The 19,877-nt window shown below is 42.4% G+C and overlaps 1 protein-coding gene across 1 annotated transcript in view; it reads right to left on the bottom strand.

The window, feature by feature from the left end:
- Positions 1–19,877, bottom strand: part of LOC103601231 (T-complex protein 1 subunit delta-like) — a 114,471-nt gene that overhangs the window by 73,549 nt on the left and 21,045 nt on the right. Inside the window, exon 2 of the mRNA XM_008585616.1 lies at positions 9,032–9,172. Coding sequence (XP_008583838.1) covers positions 9,032–9,172 — 141 coding nt within the window. The remainder of the gene's footprint in view (positions 1–9,031; positions 9,173–19,877) is intronic.

The following is a 19,877-nucleotide window of genomic DNA, read 5'->3' on the forward strand; positions in this document are numbered from 1 at the left end:
GCACCACGCTCAGCCAGTGAGCGGGAACCGGTCTCCACATGGGATCCGAACCCTCGGCGGGAGCGCTGCCACGCTCCCAAGTGGTGCACTGTAGCAGTGCGCCACCGGGCCGGCCCCTTTCCATGAAGTTTTGATGTACCCTTGTATAGTAAAGAGGTCACCAGTAACACATGGAAACTTGTGACCAAAGAAGCAACAGGTTGAGGTCTTGGGTTATGTTTATCATAAGTTTGCTTCACTTTGCTGTCTTTCTGTTTAGTTGCTGCCCTTTTGTTCTCACCAGCTAAGGGGTATTTTGTCTCTAAAAAACCCCCCATAGAAGATACACATTACCAGGAAAGGGGAGGGTCTCTCACAAGAAAAGGAACTTCTTGGAAGAGGATTGGGTCTGTCAACCTAAATAACAAACAGAGAGAGGCTCTCTAAAAGAAAACAATATTTATTTGGGTGTAGGGCATTGCAGTGGGAATACACATGCCATAGTAAATTGTGTGTGTATTCAGGGAGGAAGATAGGTTTTCAAAGAAAAAAATGGTAGAGGATTACATAATTGTTTAAGGATAATTATTCTTAGCTACAAGGATCAATAACAAGTGTGATGCTAGTCTGAGGCTGGACAGACAGTTACGGGGCAGATGTCCTTGCAGAAGTACTTTTTGTGTAAGTTTGCAACAGCCTTAGTACAAGATTGTGGTTTTTCAGAATCATTTGTGATAGTTCTTGTTATCAGGCGTAATGTGCATGAGAAATCCCCACTTCACGACTTTCCCTAGCTCTATTTGTCAGGGCTTTTTTTAACACAAGCAACGCCATTTTGATTCTGACAACTTACACAGGTCATACTGGCAAATATCATAACTGAATTTCTAAAATTCTGTTTAGAGCAGCTTTTAAAAATTTTGTTGATTTTGTTTTATTACACATTTTTATTCAGCTAAAACATACATTCAGCAAAGTGCACTAATGTTACCACTGTTGAATTTTTACATATGTATACACCCATATAACTACCACCAGATCAAGATACAGAAAACTCCCAATAGACTAGAAGCCTCTCTTAAGCTCTCTTCCAGTCAGTACTTTACTCCCCATAACCACTGTTTGGACTTCAATCACTATGAATTAAGTCTCCTGTTCTTGAATTTCATGTAAATGAAATTACATATAAATGGCTTCTTTTGTTCAACATAGTGCATGTGTTATTCATCCATGTCGTGGTGAGTATCATTATTTTGTTCATTTTTTAAAATTTGTTTTATGGCTATGGAGTATTCTATTGTATGAATAGACTGCAATTTATCCATTCTTACATTGAAAGATGTTTGGTTGCTTCTGGTTTGGAGCTCTTATGAGTAGAAGTGCTGTGAACATTCTAGAACGTGTCTTTGATGGATGTATGCACTTTTTTCTCTTGGTGGTATATCTAGGAACAGAATTGATAGGTCCTAGACTGGTATAGTTCAGTTGTAAAAAAATAAGAGCAGGGGTATTTCTGAGGCATAGGGGCTTCCTGTGACCCACAGGATAAGGTCTGAGGTTTATCATGCATGAAACCTGCTGTTATATTGCCCTTCTATATTTCTCTGATCTTATCTCTCACCTTGGTTTTCTCTTGCACCCTACCCAGTGGCCATCTGGACTCCATACATTCCCCCCAGTGTTGTTAGTTGTCTCCTGTCTCCATGTTCTTGATGTGTTCTGTGCTTAGATGTCTGCTCCCCCCTTTTCAATCTACTGGAGAACTCCTATTTATCCCTCAAGACTCTAGGCAAAAATTACTCCTTCACTGAATCCTTCCTTGGCCTTTCTCCTTCTCACCTATGATGGTTAATTTTATGTGTCAACTTGACTGAGCCACAGAATGCAGAGATAGCTGGGTAAACATTATTTCTGGGTGTGTTTGTGAGGGTGTTTCCAGAAGAGATTAGTATTTGACTCTTGAATCCTGAGTAAAGCAGAGGCCCTTCCCAATGTGGGTGGGCATCATCCAATCCATTCAGGGCCTGAATAGAACAAAAAACTGGAGGAAGGGTGAATTATCTTTGACTGTCTGCTTGAACTGGTACATTGATCTTCTCCTGCCCTTGTCTCTCCTGGTTCTCTGGCCTTTGACCTGGACCAGAATCTATACCATGAGGTCTCTAGCTCTTACACTTTCAAACTATACCACCAGTTTTCCTGGATCTCCAGCTTACAGATGGCATATTATGGGACTTCTAAGTCTCCGTAATTGCATGAGCCAATACCTTACACTAATTATATTATATATATATTGGTTCTTTTTCTGGAGAACCTTGAATAATACAATCACCCCACCCCACCCTCCCTAGTAACATTTTTATCCATGCGTCCAAATTCTTTTGTTCTTACCTTTTTTAGCTTTAATCACTCTGTGCTGAGATGACTTGATTGTAAGACAGTGATCTCCTGCAAAGCAGGGCCTGTGTCTCGGTCATCTCTCTGACCTCAAGTCACACACAAGAACTCAAACAAGGAAGGGGCTTAATAAATGTTTTTCAGGCTTAATGAATGAGCAGAATTTTAAATAAACAGGGAAGATGGAATTTTTTTCTCCCCAGAGATATAATAATAAGAACTGAATCATCCAGTTCTATAACATTTCAAGTGGAATTGCTTGTCTTATTGCAACAAATAGCGAAGATAAAAGTGGGTAAGAGACGGAAATGGGACTCTTGAGTGACCATTTTCTTCTCTTCTCAGAGGAATGCATTTCCAAACTCTAGAAGACATGCTGGTGATTCAGACTTTGTTTGTGTCCTGTAATTTCAAACTCTTGGATGCAAAGTAATATTTTATTTTTCCTTTGGAAAACTGTCCAGATGTTCCCAAATATCCAGATGTTCTCCCTGATATGACCCAAACAACTCTGTGTCTTTATCACATCTTATGAAATTTGGTATCGTGGAGACAGAGCTTGGACTGAGATGTAAATTCAGTAGAGATAGAGCCAAGAAAAGGAACTTTGACCTATTCAAAGTACTCTAAAGGATGCCTGAGAGATATGGCCCAGAGATGAATCCAGAAGATATACCTGAGACGTGTGGAGCTGTCAAAACCCAGCCACTTCAGAGTTCCCTGGTCAACATGCTTCTGCTGATCACACAGTTATGTGGTGAAGAAGTCATTCTATCTCATCATTCCAGTCCTTCTCGGTCATGATGGATAACCAGCAGCCTTTCCCCAAACATGCCAAGCACTAAAACCTATAAGCCTGAGCTTATGATAACTCCTTTGCCCAAAATGCCTTCTTCCAATTCCTACCCAGCCCATCCTTTCAATCTCAATGCCTCAGATGCCCCAGCTAGATCTGATCTTTTGCTCTCTTCTCTCAATATTCTCTTTCTCTCTGTCTAAACCCTTCCAGGAGTTGCCTCAAATGCCTGCTCCCTACAGAAAGGGATCACCTGCTACCCAGATGCCAAATTCTCCCAAGAGTCTCTACTTCTTTCGGGGGATAGTCAGCATTTTCTACAACTTAGCACAACTTTTGTGCAAATATTACAGCTTCTCACAAAAAGTAAGGACTTTTTCTTTCTTTCTTTTTTTTTTGTCTCTATTTCTCTCTTCACTTTTTTTTTTTTCCATTTTTAAAAAATTGAAACATAATTGATTGTACATATCTATGGGCTACAGCACTGAATATCAATACCTGTGTGTAATATGTGATGCTCAGATCATTATTTGATTTGGCATAATAGTCATTTTTTTTTCCTTTTTGTCTTTTTTCGTGTCCGGCAATGGATCGCAACCCTCAGTGTCGCGCCCGTACCAGACCGGGACCGGCAACGGGATCGCAACCCTCGGTGTCGCGCCCGCACCTTGCTCAGCCAGTGAGCGGGAACCGGCCCGCATGTGGGATCCGAACCCTCGGCGGGAGTGCCGCCGCACTCCCAAGCGGCGAACTGTAGCAGTGCGTCACCGGGCTGGCCCGTCATTTTTATCCCTTTACTAATTTCTCACTACCCTCCCCCTTCTCACCTCTGGTGGCTTCAGTTCTGTTCCATCCTTTCGAAAGTTCAACAAATTATTGTGATTGTTGTTTTTTCTTTCTTTTTTCATTTATTTATTTGTTTGTTTGTTTATTATGTATTTATTTTTAGCACTCACTTATGAGTGAAGACATGTGGTATTTCTCTTTCTGTGCCTGGCTTATTTCACTTAACATAATTTTCTCTAAGTTCATCCATGTTGCTACAAGTGGAAGAATTTCATTCTTTTTTATGGCAGAGTAGTATTCCATTGTGTAAATATACCACATTTTCCTTATCCACTTATCTGATGATGGGCATTTAGGCTGGTTTCAACTCTTGGCTATTGTAAATAGGACTGCAATAAATATGGGATACAAGTATCCCTTCAACATGATGGTTTCCATTCCTTTGTACTTTTGGAGTTTTAAGGGCTTTAAGAGCAGAGTCTATATCTGAAATATATTTGTGTGCTTCAAAGAAAATGCCAGTCAAATAAAATATCAATTGATTGAACATGACAATTCCGATTTATGACCTGTGGCAATAATCTGGATGTCTTAAATTGAGGGAACAGTGGAAGGAGTTTTGTATTAGGAGTCAGGCTAACCTGATCCCGCACTGGATCTGCCCCCTTCTAGCCCTATGTCTTTTTTTTTTTTTTCCTTTTTGTCTTTTTTCGTGACCAGTAACAGGATCGCAACCCTCGGTGTCGCGCCCATACCGCGACCGGCAACGGGATCGCAACCCTCGGTGTCGCGCCTGCACCGCGCTCAACCAGTGAGCGGACCCGTCTCTATATGGGATCCGAACCCTCGGTGGGAGTGCCGCCGCGCTCCCAAGCTGCACTCTACCAAGTGCGCAACCGGGCCGGCCCTAGCTCTATGTCTTTAGACAAGTTTCCCCACTGTAAATTGACAGGGTTGAACTATAGTCAGTGTCCCCAAAACTGGTTATATTAGTCCATTTTCTATCACTGAAATAGAAAACCAGAAACTGGGTAATTTATAAAGTAATAATTTATTTCTTTCCATTTTGGAGGCTGGGAAGTCCGAGGTTGAGCAGCACATCTGGTGAGGGCCTTCTTCTTGGTGGGGACTCTCTGCAGAGTACCGGGTTGTTGCAGAGTATCACATGGTGAGAGGGCTGAGAGCATGTTAACACTTGCTCTCCTTATAAAGCCACTAGTGCCACTCCCATGGTAACACATTAATCTGTTAACTCATTAATCCATGAGTGGATTAATTCACACATGAGGGCAGAGTTATCATGATCCAACCACATCCCAAAGGCCCCACCTTTTATATACTATAGTCATATTTCATACCTCCTTAACACTGTTACAATGTTACAATGAGGATTAAGCTTCAATGTGAGTTGGGGGGGGAGGGCATTAAAGCTGTAACACCCGTGTAACAAACAGGATAGCTATTAAGGCAGAGTTAAATGGGGGTACCCAATTATGTCAACATTTCTCTTTCCTATTAGGAGTTAGAGATGAGTGATTATTTTAGGATATAACTTTTTTGTTCAGGGAAAGATATCTTTAGTACACAAATTACACAGAGATGGAGAATACAGGAGAATTTACTGTGCTTTTTAAATCTCAATCAAGAATGTCATTCCCTGAGATACACATGCCCAATAGTCTCTGGAAGAAGATGGATGAATTTGCATAAAGAACCCAGATTTGAGACAAGGGAGACCTATTTGAGTGGCACGATGACCTCAGCCAAGGTCCTGTGGCAAAGTAGAACAATTTGTTCCTGAAATAAAATCATCTTATGGTAATAGGAAGTCCCTGTCATGAGCACAGAGCCTCAGCAGGAGGGCCTCGGTGTCTATGGGAAGTGTGGTATTGTCTTGGTGTGCTCTCACTGCAAGAAGGTCCCCTGGACCCAGAGCCCCAGGCACAGCTGTTCTGCTTTGGCGAACAATCACTGATCCTGAGTAGGTCACCAGAAAAGAGCAGTAAAAGTAGAGGTCAACTTGAAGGGGACAGGGTCTGGGGCCAACAATGGCATGCCAGAATCGGTAGACAGTCTGGTGTTCTCTGGAGCAACTTGGTGGCAGGGAAATACAGTGCAGTACTGGTGTAGGTAGACACGGCGCTTCTGGATAATTCCAATAAGACTCTCTGCTAACGGATTATATGGGGGCTCAAGCAATCAACTGGAGCATTAGAAGATACTTGATCATGATCTATTGGCTTAATATTGGCTTATTATAAATCTCTTTGAGGTCTGTCTTAACCTCAGAATAAAAATTTCATCATCAAATAACTTTTATAATCACTGCAACTATATGCCCCTCTTGGAGATATACCATGGATATTAGAATTCGATGGTCCGAGAAGTCTTGCAGTGAATACTCCTATCTAACTTTCTTTAAAGTCAGCATTCCTCAAACTTATTCAAATTTAGGGGTCCCTGTCATGCTCTTGCCCCCTTTTCTCATACAATCATATCAGCATCCTGTAGAATTTAAGTTCCCCTGAACACACTTCACAAAATATTAGACATGGAGACCTCTAGAAGACTTTCTAATGTAACGTATGAAGGATTCTAAGATCTGGTAACACAAATGGTGGGGGGGGGATGCTGATGCAGAAAGCCCTTTCTTCTAGTCCCTATTGTGAACCTCTGGAGCAGATGGCAGGATCAACAGTAGAGAGAATGGAACTAGAGTCAGAAGTGGTGCCTGTGAAATGCTTTCAAGGCATGAATTTTAATGCCCAGGAGGAAACATAAATGGTGGCAAAAGCAGCATCTCCACCTGAAGGAGCCAGTTGTTGGCCTCAGAACCAACAAAAAAGCATGTTCCCAACAGAGCTCCCAGCCCACATCTCCAGGAGACAGAGTGCTGTTACTACGCATCTACTGTGCCCTGGCCGGTGGAAGAAAAGGAATCATTTTCTAGAGTCAAAGATGATGTCCTAAGTAACATTTCTTGTTTAAAACAATGCTTCTTTTCACATTGGGGAGTAGTTCTAGTCCTTGAAAATTCTCACTGGTACGCAAATTGGTCTCTGTGTGCCAGACAATTATTCATGCAATATTGGTAACTCGTGCTGCTGTGAATATTCATCTCATATTCATTATCACATTACCTTAAAAGGTTAATGAGCTTTTGGGATTTGAGCTTTTAATTTTAAGCTGTTGGCTGGAGGTATTGATTAGAGAATCTCAGAAATCTCTTGTTTTCTGGGCTCAGTACCCCTTCCCCCACCCCTGTAAATCCTTATAGCAGCACCGTGCTGTCCTGGGGAGTTGTTTCTCTCCCACTCCAATGGGGTTATTTTGATGGGATGGTGGCTCCCAGTTTGCTTGTCACAATGGGGTCTGTTTAGAGCAAGATTGGCAGATTCCTACGATTCTTGGCTCTCCTCCTACTCCATCAAGTAAGTGACTTGAGGGCCAGAATTCGGGCTGACTTATTCTATATCCCTAATGCCCATCCTGATCTAGTATGTGAGGCCCTCAGTCAATGTTTAGTGAACAACAACAACAAAAAAAAAGGTTTTATCCAGCTGAGACTCAAGCTCAGAGGAAAGGTGAGGACATTGTTCCCAGAATTGGGGCAGAGAAGGAGGCTGAGCATCTGATCAGAGAATACCAATAGCCAGATGAAAAAGCTGAGTCACTGAAGAACTAAACTCAGGCCTTAAAGCATGCTCTGGCTCAGACTGGGATTCCTCCTTGAGCCTGGGATAGGGCTGAGCCTCTCCCTCGGAGTCAAGTGGCTCCAGCTGTCAGTAAAGCAGGGTGGTGCGATTGGGGAGCCAGTGCCTGATGGTGAACTGGGTCCCTCTTATGGACAAGTCAACTACAGATTTTCTGTGGGCTCTTTGATCTCTAAAGCATCCCTGGTTCTCTGCCTGTCAGCTGAGGGGGGCTTCCTGTCCTCTCTCCCTTCATCCTTCTGTCTGCCCTACTGCTGCTTTACCTCCTTGACCGTACAATGGCGGGTTACACAAAAGCCGCAAATTCCAAGCTATATGTAGCATAGAGCGGCTGTTTGTCCCAAAATACCACGTCGCTGACTACAGCAAACACAAATTACAAGCTTTATCTAATCACCGTTATGTGCCCAGTCATTTTTGGTTTCCAAAAATGACAGTGAGCAGCGTGCTTCTGCAGCTGGTGGTGGCACCAGCTTGGGTTTCAGATCTCAAGTGCACGCAGATGCGCCTGGAGACGGGCATCCCAAGTGACCAATTCAGAAGAGGAAATAGGAAAGGGAAGAGAGGAAGTACATCTCGCCAGATAAACGAACTCCACTGGGCTGGACCTCAAAAATAATTTTAAATCATCAAGTTCCGTTGCCACTGGACCAAAGGGTATCAACACTCATCTCCCTGGCACACGGTTTACTACTGTAGGTGACACCAAAGTAGTCGTCAAATGGCCACACCTGGGACTGAAGGAAATGAAGCTTGTTTGGAAATCACTGATTTACTTCTGGGTTTGAGTTTGTTTCCTTTACTTTTCCTTCCACCAAGAGTAGATGGTAATGGAATCGAAGAAACAGTGCTGGACTTGGAGTCTGGAACCTGGGTGGACTTATGATCATGACCTTGAGCACATCAGCCTACTTTTCTGAGTGACCTCGTGAATAAGGGGAGGCTGGTAATATCACACACCTCCCAGGTTGACTGGAGGGTCAGATGAGGGTGCACATGGAAGTGCCAGCCACGCATTTGGCACAAAGTGTCCTGAATAAGGGGATTTAGCCACTTGTTCAGAGCTGAATTCTCTTTCTGCATCATTTTATCTGAACCATTTTGACCGCTCCTCACCCCCACACATGTGGGCTTCCAGTTGCTAGGAACAGGCAGAGAGGGGCCCGTCATGAACTTGGCCCATGATTCAGAGTGTCAAATACTGCCACTCAAAATAAACCAGTGTTCCACTGAGATTCCAGGACACATGTGCACACTCAGAAGGCACTGCACTGTAAGTTTTAAATAGCCCAAAGATGTGCTTGAGTGAGACTCTCTGTTGAAGCATAAAAGCATTTAGGAAAACAGGCTCTTTAAATACCTGAATTCCTCCACACCAGAAAGAAATCACATAAGTCTGCTGCTTCCAGAGGATCTGAACTCTTAAAAAGAGCTCTTTGGCTTGGAGGCCTGACTTGCCAGGGCCAGCAGAGGGAAGACGGATGAACAATTCCAACAGCAGCTGAAAGTAACAATGAAACAATGAACGGTCTGAACTCATACTGACTTTCATTTCCCTAAACTATAAATACATCAGCGTGTTTTTTTTTCTTTACTTCTACTCCACGTTAGTCTCCTACCATGAATGGGTCCTTTAAGGGAAATAAGTGGAATTTGAACATCAAACCCTAGCTGTGTAATGCTGGAAAACTCAGCTGTCCTTCTCACTTTCAAAAGAGAGGGTGTTGGAAGAACAGCTGAAGGTCCCTTTAAGCTCCTGCATTTTATTCTATCGAGTCCAATTCTTCCTGGGAATGGATCTGACATAAAGGGACATCTTTATCCTTACCTGCATCAGACCTGCTGCAAGCAGATTAATTCCCCACTCCTCACATGTGTATCATTTATATCAGTTGTGTAGTTAGCTACAGATCATCATTTCTCAGCCTGAACTACGTTGAAAGAGGGATAAGATCTCCGGAGCTGAGTCAATTTATGCACCAGCTGCAGTGTTGATTTCTAACTTCAAGGGAGACACCATAGAACAAGTAACAGTAACAATAAAAACTAGCATTTGTGGAGACCCTACTATGTGTTATATGTTTATACTTAAAGGGTTTCACATCCCTTATTTCATTTCATCCTTAGAACAATCCAATGATGTGGTTTTTATTTCCATTTTATCAGTGACGAAACTGAGATTTCGATGTAAAGTAATTTGCCCAAAGCATTTCTTCATGGCTTCTGACTGCTAGGAAGCTCAAGGTCAAATCTGGTCAAATACAAGTGCACGGGGGTTTGTGTTTACGTTTCTGCTATTCCCAACTCCATTTTCTCTCCAGACTCTACTTCTCTATTTTCTTTCTCCCCACCTTATAATTTCTGCATTTCCCCCATAGTTTTAAAGCAACTTTAAATCCTTTTTGGAAGAGAAAGAGAAATGTAAATAAATGAATGAGCGACAGCCAGGCAGTGGCAGAGCCAAGATGAGAACTCAGGTCCAGTTGCCTGATCCACCTGCCATCCCTGGTGTAGTTTTGCTACAGAGTGGGCTATCTGCTTGGGCCATGTGCATTTGCAATGGTGAAAAGCCCACAGGACACCAAGAGGAGACTCCCAATGTAAAAATACCACAGGCTGCTTGAGCTCTGGCTGAGGGCAGGGTAGGGGTAGGGGGATCCACCTATGGGAGAACCTAGCTCTTTTGGTGAGAGGATCAGAGAGTGGAGACCCAAGAATGAGGTCCTCAAGGAAGTAAACCAAGAGTAGCTCCTGACTTTTGATAAAGGCAACCCTCAACATGGCTTAAGGAACTAAAACACTCTAGCACCTCTAGCATCTCTTTAGGAACTCAGCCATGTCTTTCAGAAGCCTTGAGCCAAAGGCAGCACTGTGTCTACCTAAAAGATCCGCAAGAATCTGAAAAGAGCCATTCACAGTGCTACAAGAGCTTCCCAAAGGAGGAAGGAACAAGATAAAAGGACAATATTCTATAGCATCTTTGAGTGTCAGCAAGAAACAGCTATGAAAGTATAGAGAGACAAAGGAATCCACTTATAATACATAAAAATTTGGAACGGACTTAAGAAAGTCCAGTGAAGCTAACAAATTGTGATCGGGAGAAAATAAAAAGGAAATGAAAATTAAGTGCCTATATTGTGGCAGGCATTACACCAAGTGTTTCACATCCCTTCCCTCATTTAATTAGAATGACACCTCTCCTAAGTGGGCCCTATCATCCCTCTGTGGTTAAGAGGGGAGTAAAGCTCTGGGAGGTTAAATAACTGGGGCAAATGGCAGGTGGGAGGATGGGACTCATACCCAGAGATGATCCATTTGGATAGCCCGGCTCTTTCCACCCAGCTACATCACTTAGAAGAAGTTACTCCAGGCCAGTCTACCCTGACCCACCCAATAATGAATGTATATCTCAAATGGACCCTAACCCAGGTATCAAATGGTCTCATTTTAGAATCTGGCAGATTAACCTAAAGCTCATGGGAAAAATAAATACATAAGAACACAAAAAAAGAAAGTGCTGGAAAAATAAATAATGATAGAACAAACAGACCTATGGAGTTAAACCACATCACAAAGCAACAATAATAAAAAAAATTAATATTCAAAGAGTAAAGAATATGAATTTTTATTATAGGAAAAATATGCTTAGGGTAATTTAATATATGATCAAGTAAGCATCAAAACTAATTGGTATAATTAGCATTTATTTAATGGGTTGTTTTATGTAACTGATCACAATTTAGAGAAAAATTAATTTACATTACACCTTATATGATAGGAAAAAATAAACTTCAAATAGATTAAAAAGTAAACTATTAAAATGGGTCAAATAACAGAATTAAAACAGAATATTTCATTATAATTTTGGAGAAATGTTTATTTGGTAAATAACAAAAATAATATAACTTTCAAAGGAACAAAAAATTCAACTCTGTAGCAACTTCTCTTCAATAAAATGTAACTCTCTTCAATAAAAACAAATGCCACTAAAGGAAAAAGAAAAGCTATTTCTAAAAACATGTCACAGAAGATTTAATATCTATGATATATAAACAACCAGTATAATTAGGACCCAATAGAGTGATGGGTAAATATCAGTTAACACAGGGACAACCCTACAGGAGAAATAAATACATTTTCAACCTCAGGAAATAAAAATGTAAAGTGTAATGAAGCACCATTTGATACTTACTTTTTGATGGGAATGTATTTTGGTTTTGTTCTTTAGAAAATAGTATAATAGGGCCGGCCCAGTGGCGCACTGGAGAGTGCGCCGCTTGGGAGTGCGGCGGCGCTCCCGCCTAGGGGTCGGGTCCCATGTGGAGACCGGTTCCCGCTCACTGGCTGAGCGTGGTGCAGGCGCAACACCGAGGGTTGCGATCCCGTTACCGGTCAGTAAAAAAGACAAAAAAGGAAAAAAAAAATAGTATAATAAGATATGGAGGATGAACAAGTCTAGAGATCTAATGTACACCATGAGTATTACAGGTAATAAAATTGCACTGTAAATGGGATTCATGCTAAATGAGTAGATCTTAGCTGCTCTTGCTACAAAAGCAAAACAAAACAATGGGTAGATATGAGAATGTAAGATGATAGACATGTTCATTTCTTCACCATAGTGACTTTTTTTATTATCTATATATATCAAATAACACATCATGTTGTATACCTTAAATACACATAATAAAATTTATTTCAAAAAGATAAAAAGAAAACAGCTGGATTCTTAGAAAAAAATATATATGTATGTATAACAAAATTCTTAATGCTATTGTATCCTTTGAGCCAAAGCAAATCTACCCTAGAAATTTATCAGAAAGAGATAATCCAAAAGGATAAAAAATATGTACACACAAAATTGTTCTTTACGACGTTATCTAAACGGGTAAAAAAGAAATAAACCATTCAAATCAATGACTGACAAGAGTGAAATGGTGAAATGATTGTGGTGTAATGACTGGATGGAATATTAGGAGACATTATAAGATGATGTAACAACAACATTACATGGAGAAAGGGACTGAGGAGAAATGTGAACTGAGGACATGTGTATGTGCACAGTTGGAAGAGGACTGGAAGGAAGAGGACTGAACATGGAAAATTTTAGGAAGGAGGAATGTGATGAATACTTTCCATATTTTGAATTCCTCTCATTGTTGTTCTAAGGACACTTTGACCATAACTTATAATCTGGTCTAAGCCAGGCACTGTTGAGCACCCATGGGAAACTTAGCAACGTGCTTACAGATACTCCAGAATGCTCCTTGGAAGAACTCACCAGGACTTCATGACCAGGGGATACGGTCCACCCCTAATATAGGCGAGAGCATTGCTCATGGACAGGAAGACAGGACGGAAAGACTCTTTTGGAATATGTGTCTGTCTTAGTCTCTTTGGGCTGCCATAACAGTGCCACAAGCTGGGTGGCGTAAACCATGGAAGTTTATTCTCTCTCAGTTGTGGAGGCTAGAAAGCTAAAATCAAGGTGGTGGCGGGGCCATACTCCCTCTGTGACTGTGGGAGGATCCTTTCTTGCCTCTTCCTAGTGTCTAGTGGTGGCCAACAATCCTTGGTGTTCCTTAGCTTGCACTGCATGACTCCCGTTATCTGCCTGTTATCAAATGGCATTCCCTCTGTCACCAGAGAGGCACCCGTCATTTTAGATTAAGAACTCCATTTTACTCCAGCATGACCACGTCTTAACAAATCGCGTCTACAATGACCCTGTTACCAAATAAGCTCACGTTCTGAGGTAAGGGGAGTAAGGACTTCAACATATCTTTTTGGGAGACACAATTCAGCAGTGTCTAAACCTGTAAATTTTCAAATCTGACCTATCCTGTCTCCTAAATCTCAGATGCTTACGGGCCTTATTCCTGCAATTCTTACTATTATGTAGGAAGAAGGGCAGTAAAAATCAAATGTCATGGTAACTATTTAGGGGGGGCAGTCACAATTTTGTACTCAGCCACCAATACTTCTTGCTGGAATTGCATTGGAGAGGAGATAAGAGGATTGACTTACGAAGTAACCTCTAGGAGGGTTTGTAAAGGAAGTCATCACAGTGTGGGCCAGCATCAGCAGAGGCGGAAGCAGAGTGGGCAGCACACCCAGATTTGGGGAGCACACCCAGATTTGGGAAGCCTAGAAGAGTTCAGCAGAAATATAGAATTGATTAAGGGTGACAAATAAATATTATAGTCAGTGCAAGAATGTTCTAGACAAACTTTAAAAGTTTCTAGAAGATCCTTGAGCTCCAATGAAAGTAAAGTTTTTGCACTTTCTATATAGTTTCCCTTTACTGATAAGATGAAGTCCAAACACTATTGCGTGCCTTCACAACCTGTGCTCAACAAACCTCTCTAGCCTCATATTTTATTCAAACCTGGTACTACCTTGACATTTCCTAAATAAACCTTATACTTGGCACATCCACGGCTTTGTACAAGGGCTCCTTCCTGCTGGGATGCCTCTCTGTCTCCCATGCCTCGAGAAGGGACAGTGGCTAAGGCCCTAAGCTTCTAAGGCCCAAGCTCAAATGCCAGCTCAAAGGCCCTCCATCACACTTTATTATGATCACTTTCTATATTTTCTTCATTCATCTGTTAAATCCATTCAATTAATTAACCAGCCATTGAATATTGTTGGCTTCTGACAATGTGTCAGAGGCTTAGTAAATGTGATGGATTATTCTGTGAATTTTCAGGCAGGAGGAGACTATTTGGCTTGTTGATAAAGATTTGGAGGTCCAACTGCAGGATCCTGCAGAACTGACACAAGGAACAATTACAGACTCCATGCCTGCGTGCTATGGCAGGGGGCCTCTGGGAGCCCTGTGTGATGACCGCAGTATAGCTGCTATTACCGGGTTGGCTGCTGCAGCCTGTTTGTGCAGAGGCACCCTTCGGGATGGGAGGTCTCACACCCTGAACAGGGAGTCCAAGAACGGAAGGCTTTGATGGGCCCAGCCTATTCCCATCTGCGGTAGTGGCCAGACCAGGTGGCCTAAAGAGGAACACAAAACCTCTGGGAGCAGCCTCACCGTCCTCCCATGGGAAGCCCTGTGTCCCTCCCTAAGGGTTACTGGAGCACACACTGTTCTGACTTTTGACATCTTACAAGTGTCACTTCTTGGCTGAAGTAAGTTCCTTGCCCCGAGCCCAGTTCTATGTTGGAGAGACATCCCAACTCCAAAAGCACCAGAGAAAGTTCCTCACCCCTTGGCCTCATCAGGCCCCTCTGTGTTTCTGTTAGATCAGAAGAACTTTTATTTCCTCCCTGCCCCTCTATTTTTGATAGCATGCACTTCCTCTATTTGCTGCCCCAATAGTCCAAGCCGCTCCCACCCCCTACAAGAGAAATAAGCAGAGGTAAAGGAACCACTTCTTCCTCAGGTTCCCACAGAGCTCTGCCCTTCCCTCTGCCATTGCACATGCCACGGCTCACTGGAATTGCTGCTTCCCTGACTCTCTGCCCCTTCGACTGTGAGCTTCCCAGGGCAGGGACTCTGTCCCCTAAGCAGATCCTGGTGCATAGTACCTGGAAGTGTTTACTGTGTGAACCGAATGAAAGGCAAGTTTTTATTCCTCTGCGTTCTGCAACTTACCTTGAATTCTCATTTAAAGTCTCTCTGGCTGAGTATACAAGCGAAAAGTATCCCCTGTATGCTCTGTGGCTTCTCTTCCCAAGTTGCAGAATTTTCTATTTCAAGACCTGTGGTTCAGATGAACAAACTGCTTCACAATAATAATAATGATGATAATAATAAAAAGAATCACAGAAAGGCAGGTCTGGAATGCTACTTAAAGATCAGCTTAACCCACCCCCAGTGACCAGATGGACCTTGAGACCCAAGGTCTTGCAGTGAGGTCCTGGCAGACGTAAGAGGAAAACACAATCCCATGGACTCTCAGGCATGGTCCTCTCTCCATACACCTCCTCTTTATTCAATGCTCTATGCAGTATGTCTAGCACATATAAGGTCAGGGTGGAAAGGCACTTCTCCAGCTGCATACCCAGCCATGCCAGAGCTACGAGACACTTGCCGCTTCTTTTATGGAGGGGCCATCACTGAAGCAAGCTGACACCCACTCTGGCTCCAGCTCACTGCACATTTTCCTCTCTCATGGCTCCCAGCACCAACTTTCCCACTGCACCGACTTCCCTCCCTGAAAAGCTCTTCTCTTCTCTCAAGGGGCTGAGCCAGTGACAGGGCTGAGCAGTCCTAGCAGTCCCTGAGAGTCTCGAGGGGCTCTCTGCCTAGGTCTAGGACACAGTCCCTCCAAACTTCCCCACCTATGGGCTTGGCAATGCCCAGATTCACCACCGATTCTGTCCAGGATGCATGCAAATTCCAATTAGGGCCAAATAATGTTTGCAAAGGACAGCTGAAAAAATGTCAGGAGCTCATGTATGGATGAATGCAGGGAGCTTTGTCCTGCAGGCCTCTTTCCTTCCCTGCCCAGAGCCACCCCAAGGGAGTGCTTCCTCCTGCCCTAGGAGGCAGAGAGAAACCTGAAGTTCCTGAGGGGAGTTTGGCCACAAATGCAGGAGGAACACTTTCTTCACTGATATTTCAAGATGGTTTCACAATCGCCAAACCACCAGCCACATGCAATCACTGGCTGAATGCAAAAAATGCAAGTTTGGATTGGATTGGAGGAGTACATGTGTGTATTAAAACACAAAATAGTGAGGTCTAAAGGAAATTCAGACACAGCCAGCAGAAGTCCTTGTAATGGCAGTGTAAGTTTTGGCCAAAAAAAACATGTTTGAGTCATTTATTAGATCATCAGACTTTAAAAAAAAAAAAAAGGAGGTCTAAAGGAAATTCAGACACAGCCAGCAGAAGTCCTTGTAATGGCAGTGTAAGTTTTGGCCAAAAAAACATGTTTGAGTCATTTATTAGATCATCAGACTTTAAAAAAAAAAAAAAGACCTCCCCAAGGCAAACACAAAATGCAATATACAGGCATGGAAATGTGTTTCTTAAACATAAATAAATAAAGGTTAAATTAAAGGAAACACTGGGAATAATAGTGTTATTACCTTCTGCATTTAATGCTTTTGGGTGCTATGATGTCATAAATTGAAAGATCAAAAGGAGTATTTTACCAAACCAACAAGACCAAAATTAACAAATTTTTTATTTGTTCCTTTGTTTGCTTGTTTGTTTCAATTCTTTGCTAAGGAGATAGAGGGAACAATCCACCTTCAAGGAAAGGTTGCCAAATCAAACAGGACACCCAGATAAATTCAAATTTCAGACACATGGCAAATACTTTTTTTAGTATAAGTATGTCCCATGCAATATTTGGGACATACTTGTATTTTAAAAAGTATTTGTGTGTATCTGAAATTGAGATTTAACTGAGTGACCTATATTTTCACTTACTGAATCTGGCAACCCTGTTGCCAGGCCTCCAGGTAGCAAGCGTGGGTACTTCCTTTTGGAGGACTGCAGCCATCCCCACACCTCCCTCAACCTTTCACAGAATGTCAGGCAGGAAGCTGATCTAGTCATGTCCTCATTTTACAGATAAAGAAACTGAGATCAGACAGAGGAAGTAACTTGCTCAAGGTCCCACAGGGATTCAATGGTACAACCAGGACACAAACCCAGTCTCATGGCCCCAGGTTGATTTGCCACGAACAACAGACTGGCCCAAGTTACTATAGAAGCATCTACAAAGGTCAATCCAAAGTCAAAATCATTCCAAGATCAAGTAGATATAAAAATAATATATCTAACGTCCTTGGGACTATTCACTTGGAAACGTTAGGTTAAAAGCTGAAGAATCATGAATTTCAGCACTTTTTCAGTATCCAGAATCCTTGACTCAAATGAAATCATATGTGAAATCCAGTGTATAAAATAAATAACAACTGGAACTGCTGTGGTTGAATCAGGGTTAGGGTAGCAGCCTCCTGGCCCTCCCTTTCGAATCATGAATTTCAGCACTTTTTCAGTATCCAGAATCCTTGACTCAAATGAAATCATATGTGAAATCCAGTGTATAAAATAAAGAACAACTGGAACTGCTGTGGTTGAATCAGGGTTAGGGTAGCAGCCTCCTGGCCCTCCCTTTCTCTACTAAAGTCTCCCAAAATGGTGTTCATGAACTCTCTTGAGTTCTGTCAAGTGTACGGAACCACCACTAGTGATTTTGGATTTAAAAACTTCACCCCCACTGCCTTGGGTCTAAACAACAACTTCTCTGAGTCTCAATTTCCTCATTGCTCAAGTAGGGAAGGTAGGAATTGCTAACACCAAGATGGCATGCAGTAATACATACGTGAGGGCTTTAGATGCTGCGGTGCCCTGTACCCACAGGAGTTCATCCGGGTGTTTGCTTTTATGTAAACAGACGAAGAATTAGTAGTAGAAGACTGGACTGTTCTTGAGCTCTATTTTTACTCTACTTATCAATCAATTACTTTTCTATATTTTATTATCACTATTCTTGATCTTAGGGTTGGATCCTGACAGGTCCGCGGTGGCTTCTGGTAATGGATTCTAAAGAGCTGAGCAATCAGATTAGGACCACAGTGTCTGTGAAGGCTGCTCAGGAAGACGAAAGCTATGGCAAATCTTTGGCCTTCTTTACAGGCAGCTGGGCCCACATTCGCTGACCAGAAATCTCAGTTGCTATAACCCTGGAACCTCCAGTACCTCAGGTGAGTTTGTGAGAAGTCCAAAATGCTTGGTTTCTGGGAAGACATTTGAATGTCCTAAGAGCATCTGGTACGTAAAGCAAAGGCTGGGCCTGTGAAGAATGCCATCCACTGCCTTGCCCAGAACTGTGTCTGGTGGTGCCGTGCTTGCTGCAGTAATTCTCTCCCTAGACCATTGTCTGGTCATGCTCTCCTTTGGCACTGCCCCATGTTGATATCTCTTGTTGATACCTTAACCTTCTTTGTTTCAATTCAGCATTTGTCATCCCCAAGCATTCTAGATTCTAAGCCCTTGCTTTCTAGAAAAACAATCCATGGTCCTAGGGAAATCCTGAGAAGCAGGAACCCAGGGGAGTTGGCTTGAACTAGGGTGATAGACTATTTGTGCATCCTCTGGCAGGTCAAGTCTTCTCTTCAAGCTTTTTTCTACAAAAAAGCATAGACTTGCCTGCCTTGCCAGCAGATTGGGAGAACCAAGAAATGCTGGACATATGCCGAATGATGTATAAAACACTATTCAGATGTCAGATTTTTATACTTCTACCAGTGGTGCTGGGCTTTAATCAGCTCTGTATTCTCCCATCCTAATGCCTAATAGAAAGTAACCGATCAATAAACATTGGGTCTCATTAAAGTGAATTCCTGATACTCTTCACATTAAAGCATTTATTGGCATACATGAAAAGACTGACATTTTAAATCTTCTGCCTATCTGATGCTTTGAATAATGAGATCTTCCTTCTCTGCAATACCCTAATAGACACGTTCTTCTAAATGGAAGGTTTATCTGGTCAGAATCCCTTCTCTGGTGCTGGTTTTCTGCTACAAGTGAGAAAAACAAGAAGGACTACATTTCTTTTGGCAGCAGAAGTGATAGGGACAGGGCCAGTATCTCTCAGTCCTCAATGTGACTGGGAGGAGATATAAATGTGCATGGATTTATTTCTCCTCAATAGATCAATCAGCCAGGACTTTGTCAGGCTGAGAAGCAAAGACATAAATCTAGAAGCATCTACTGAAACACCCTGCCCTGGCCCTGAAGTCTTAAATCTCTTATGAAGCTACCCCTTACATTCCTCCTAGAAGAATTCTTGCGTGCTATTCTCAGAGGCATATTTACATTTGAAGGTAAGTATAAATAATACTGCTTTGGTATTTACAATTTTTCCGGTGCACCAAAGCATCCAAAGATCTGCTCTTTGTAGACATACTTTTGCACGTGGGATGGAGCAGGAAACTTTGAGGCAGGACCACATGAGATGACTATTTGCAAATTCCTTGAATTTTGAGGTTGAGGAACCAGACTCACAGAAATATCACTCCTTTAGCAGAGGGTAAAGGGGTAGTTGTGAGAATACGTTGTGAAAGGGAAAGAAAAATAAGAATGTGGAGAAACCTTTGGTCTTGTGTCAGTATTTCCATTTGAGACTCCTCTTAAACTGTGCTAATGGGGTCTGTATTCCAGGACCTAGTTCCATCCCACAGTTCTTTCTGAGTGTTACCCCATTTTCTCCAGAGAGCCTCGGCTA

The sequence above is a fragment of the Galeopterus variegatus genome, unplaced genomic scaffold (genome assembly GCF_000696425.1).
Source record: "Galeopterus variegatus unplaced genomic scaffold, G_variegatus-3.0.2 Scaffold3641, whole genome shotgun sequence".
In the NCBI taxonomy this organism is placed as follows: Eukaryota; Metazoa; Chordata; class Mammalia; order Dermoptera; family Cynocephalidae; genus Galeopterus; species Galeopterus variegatus.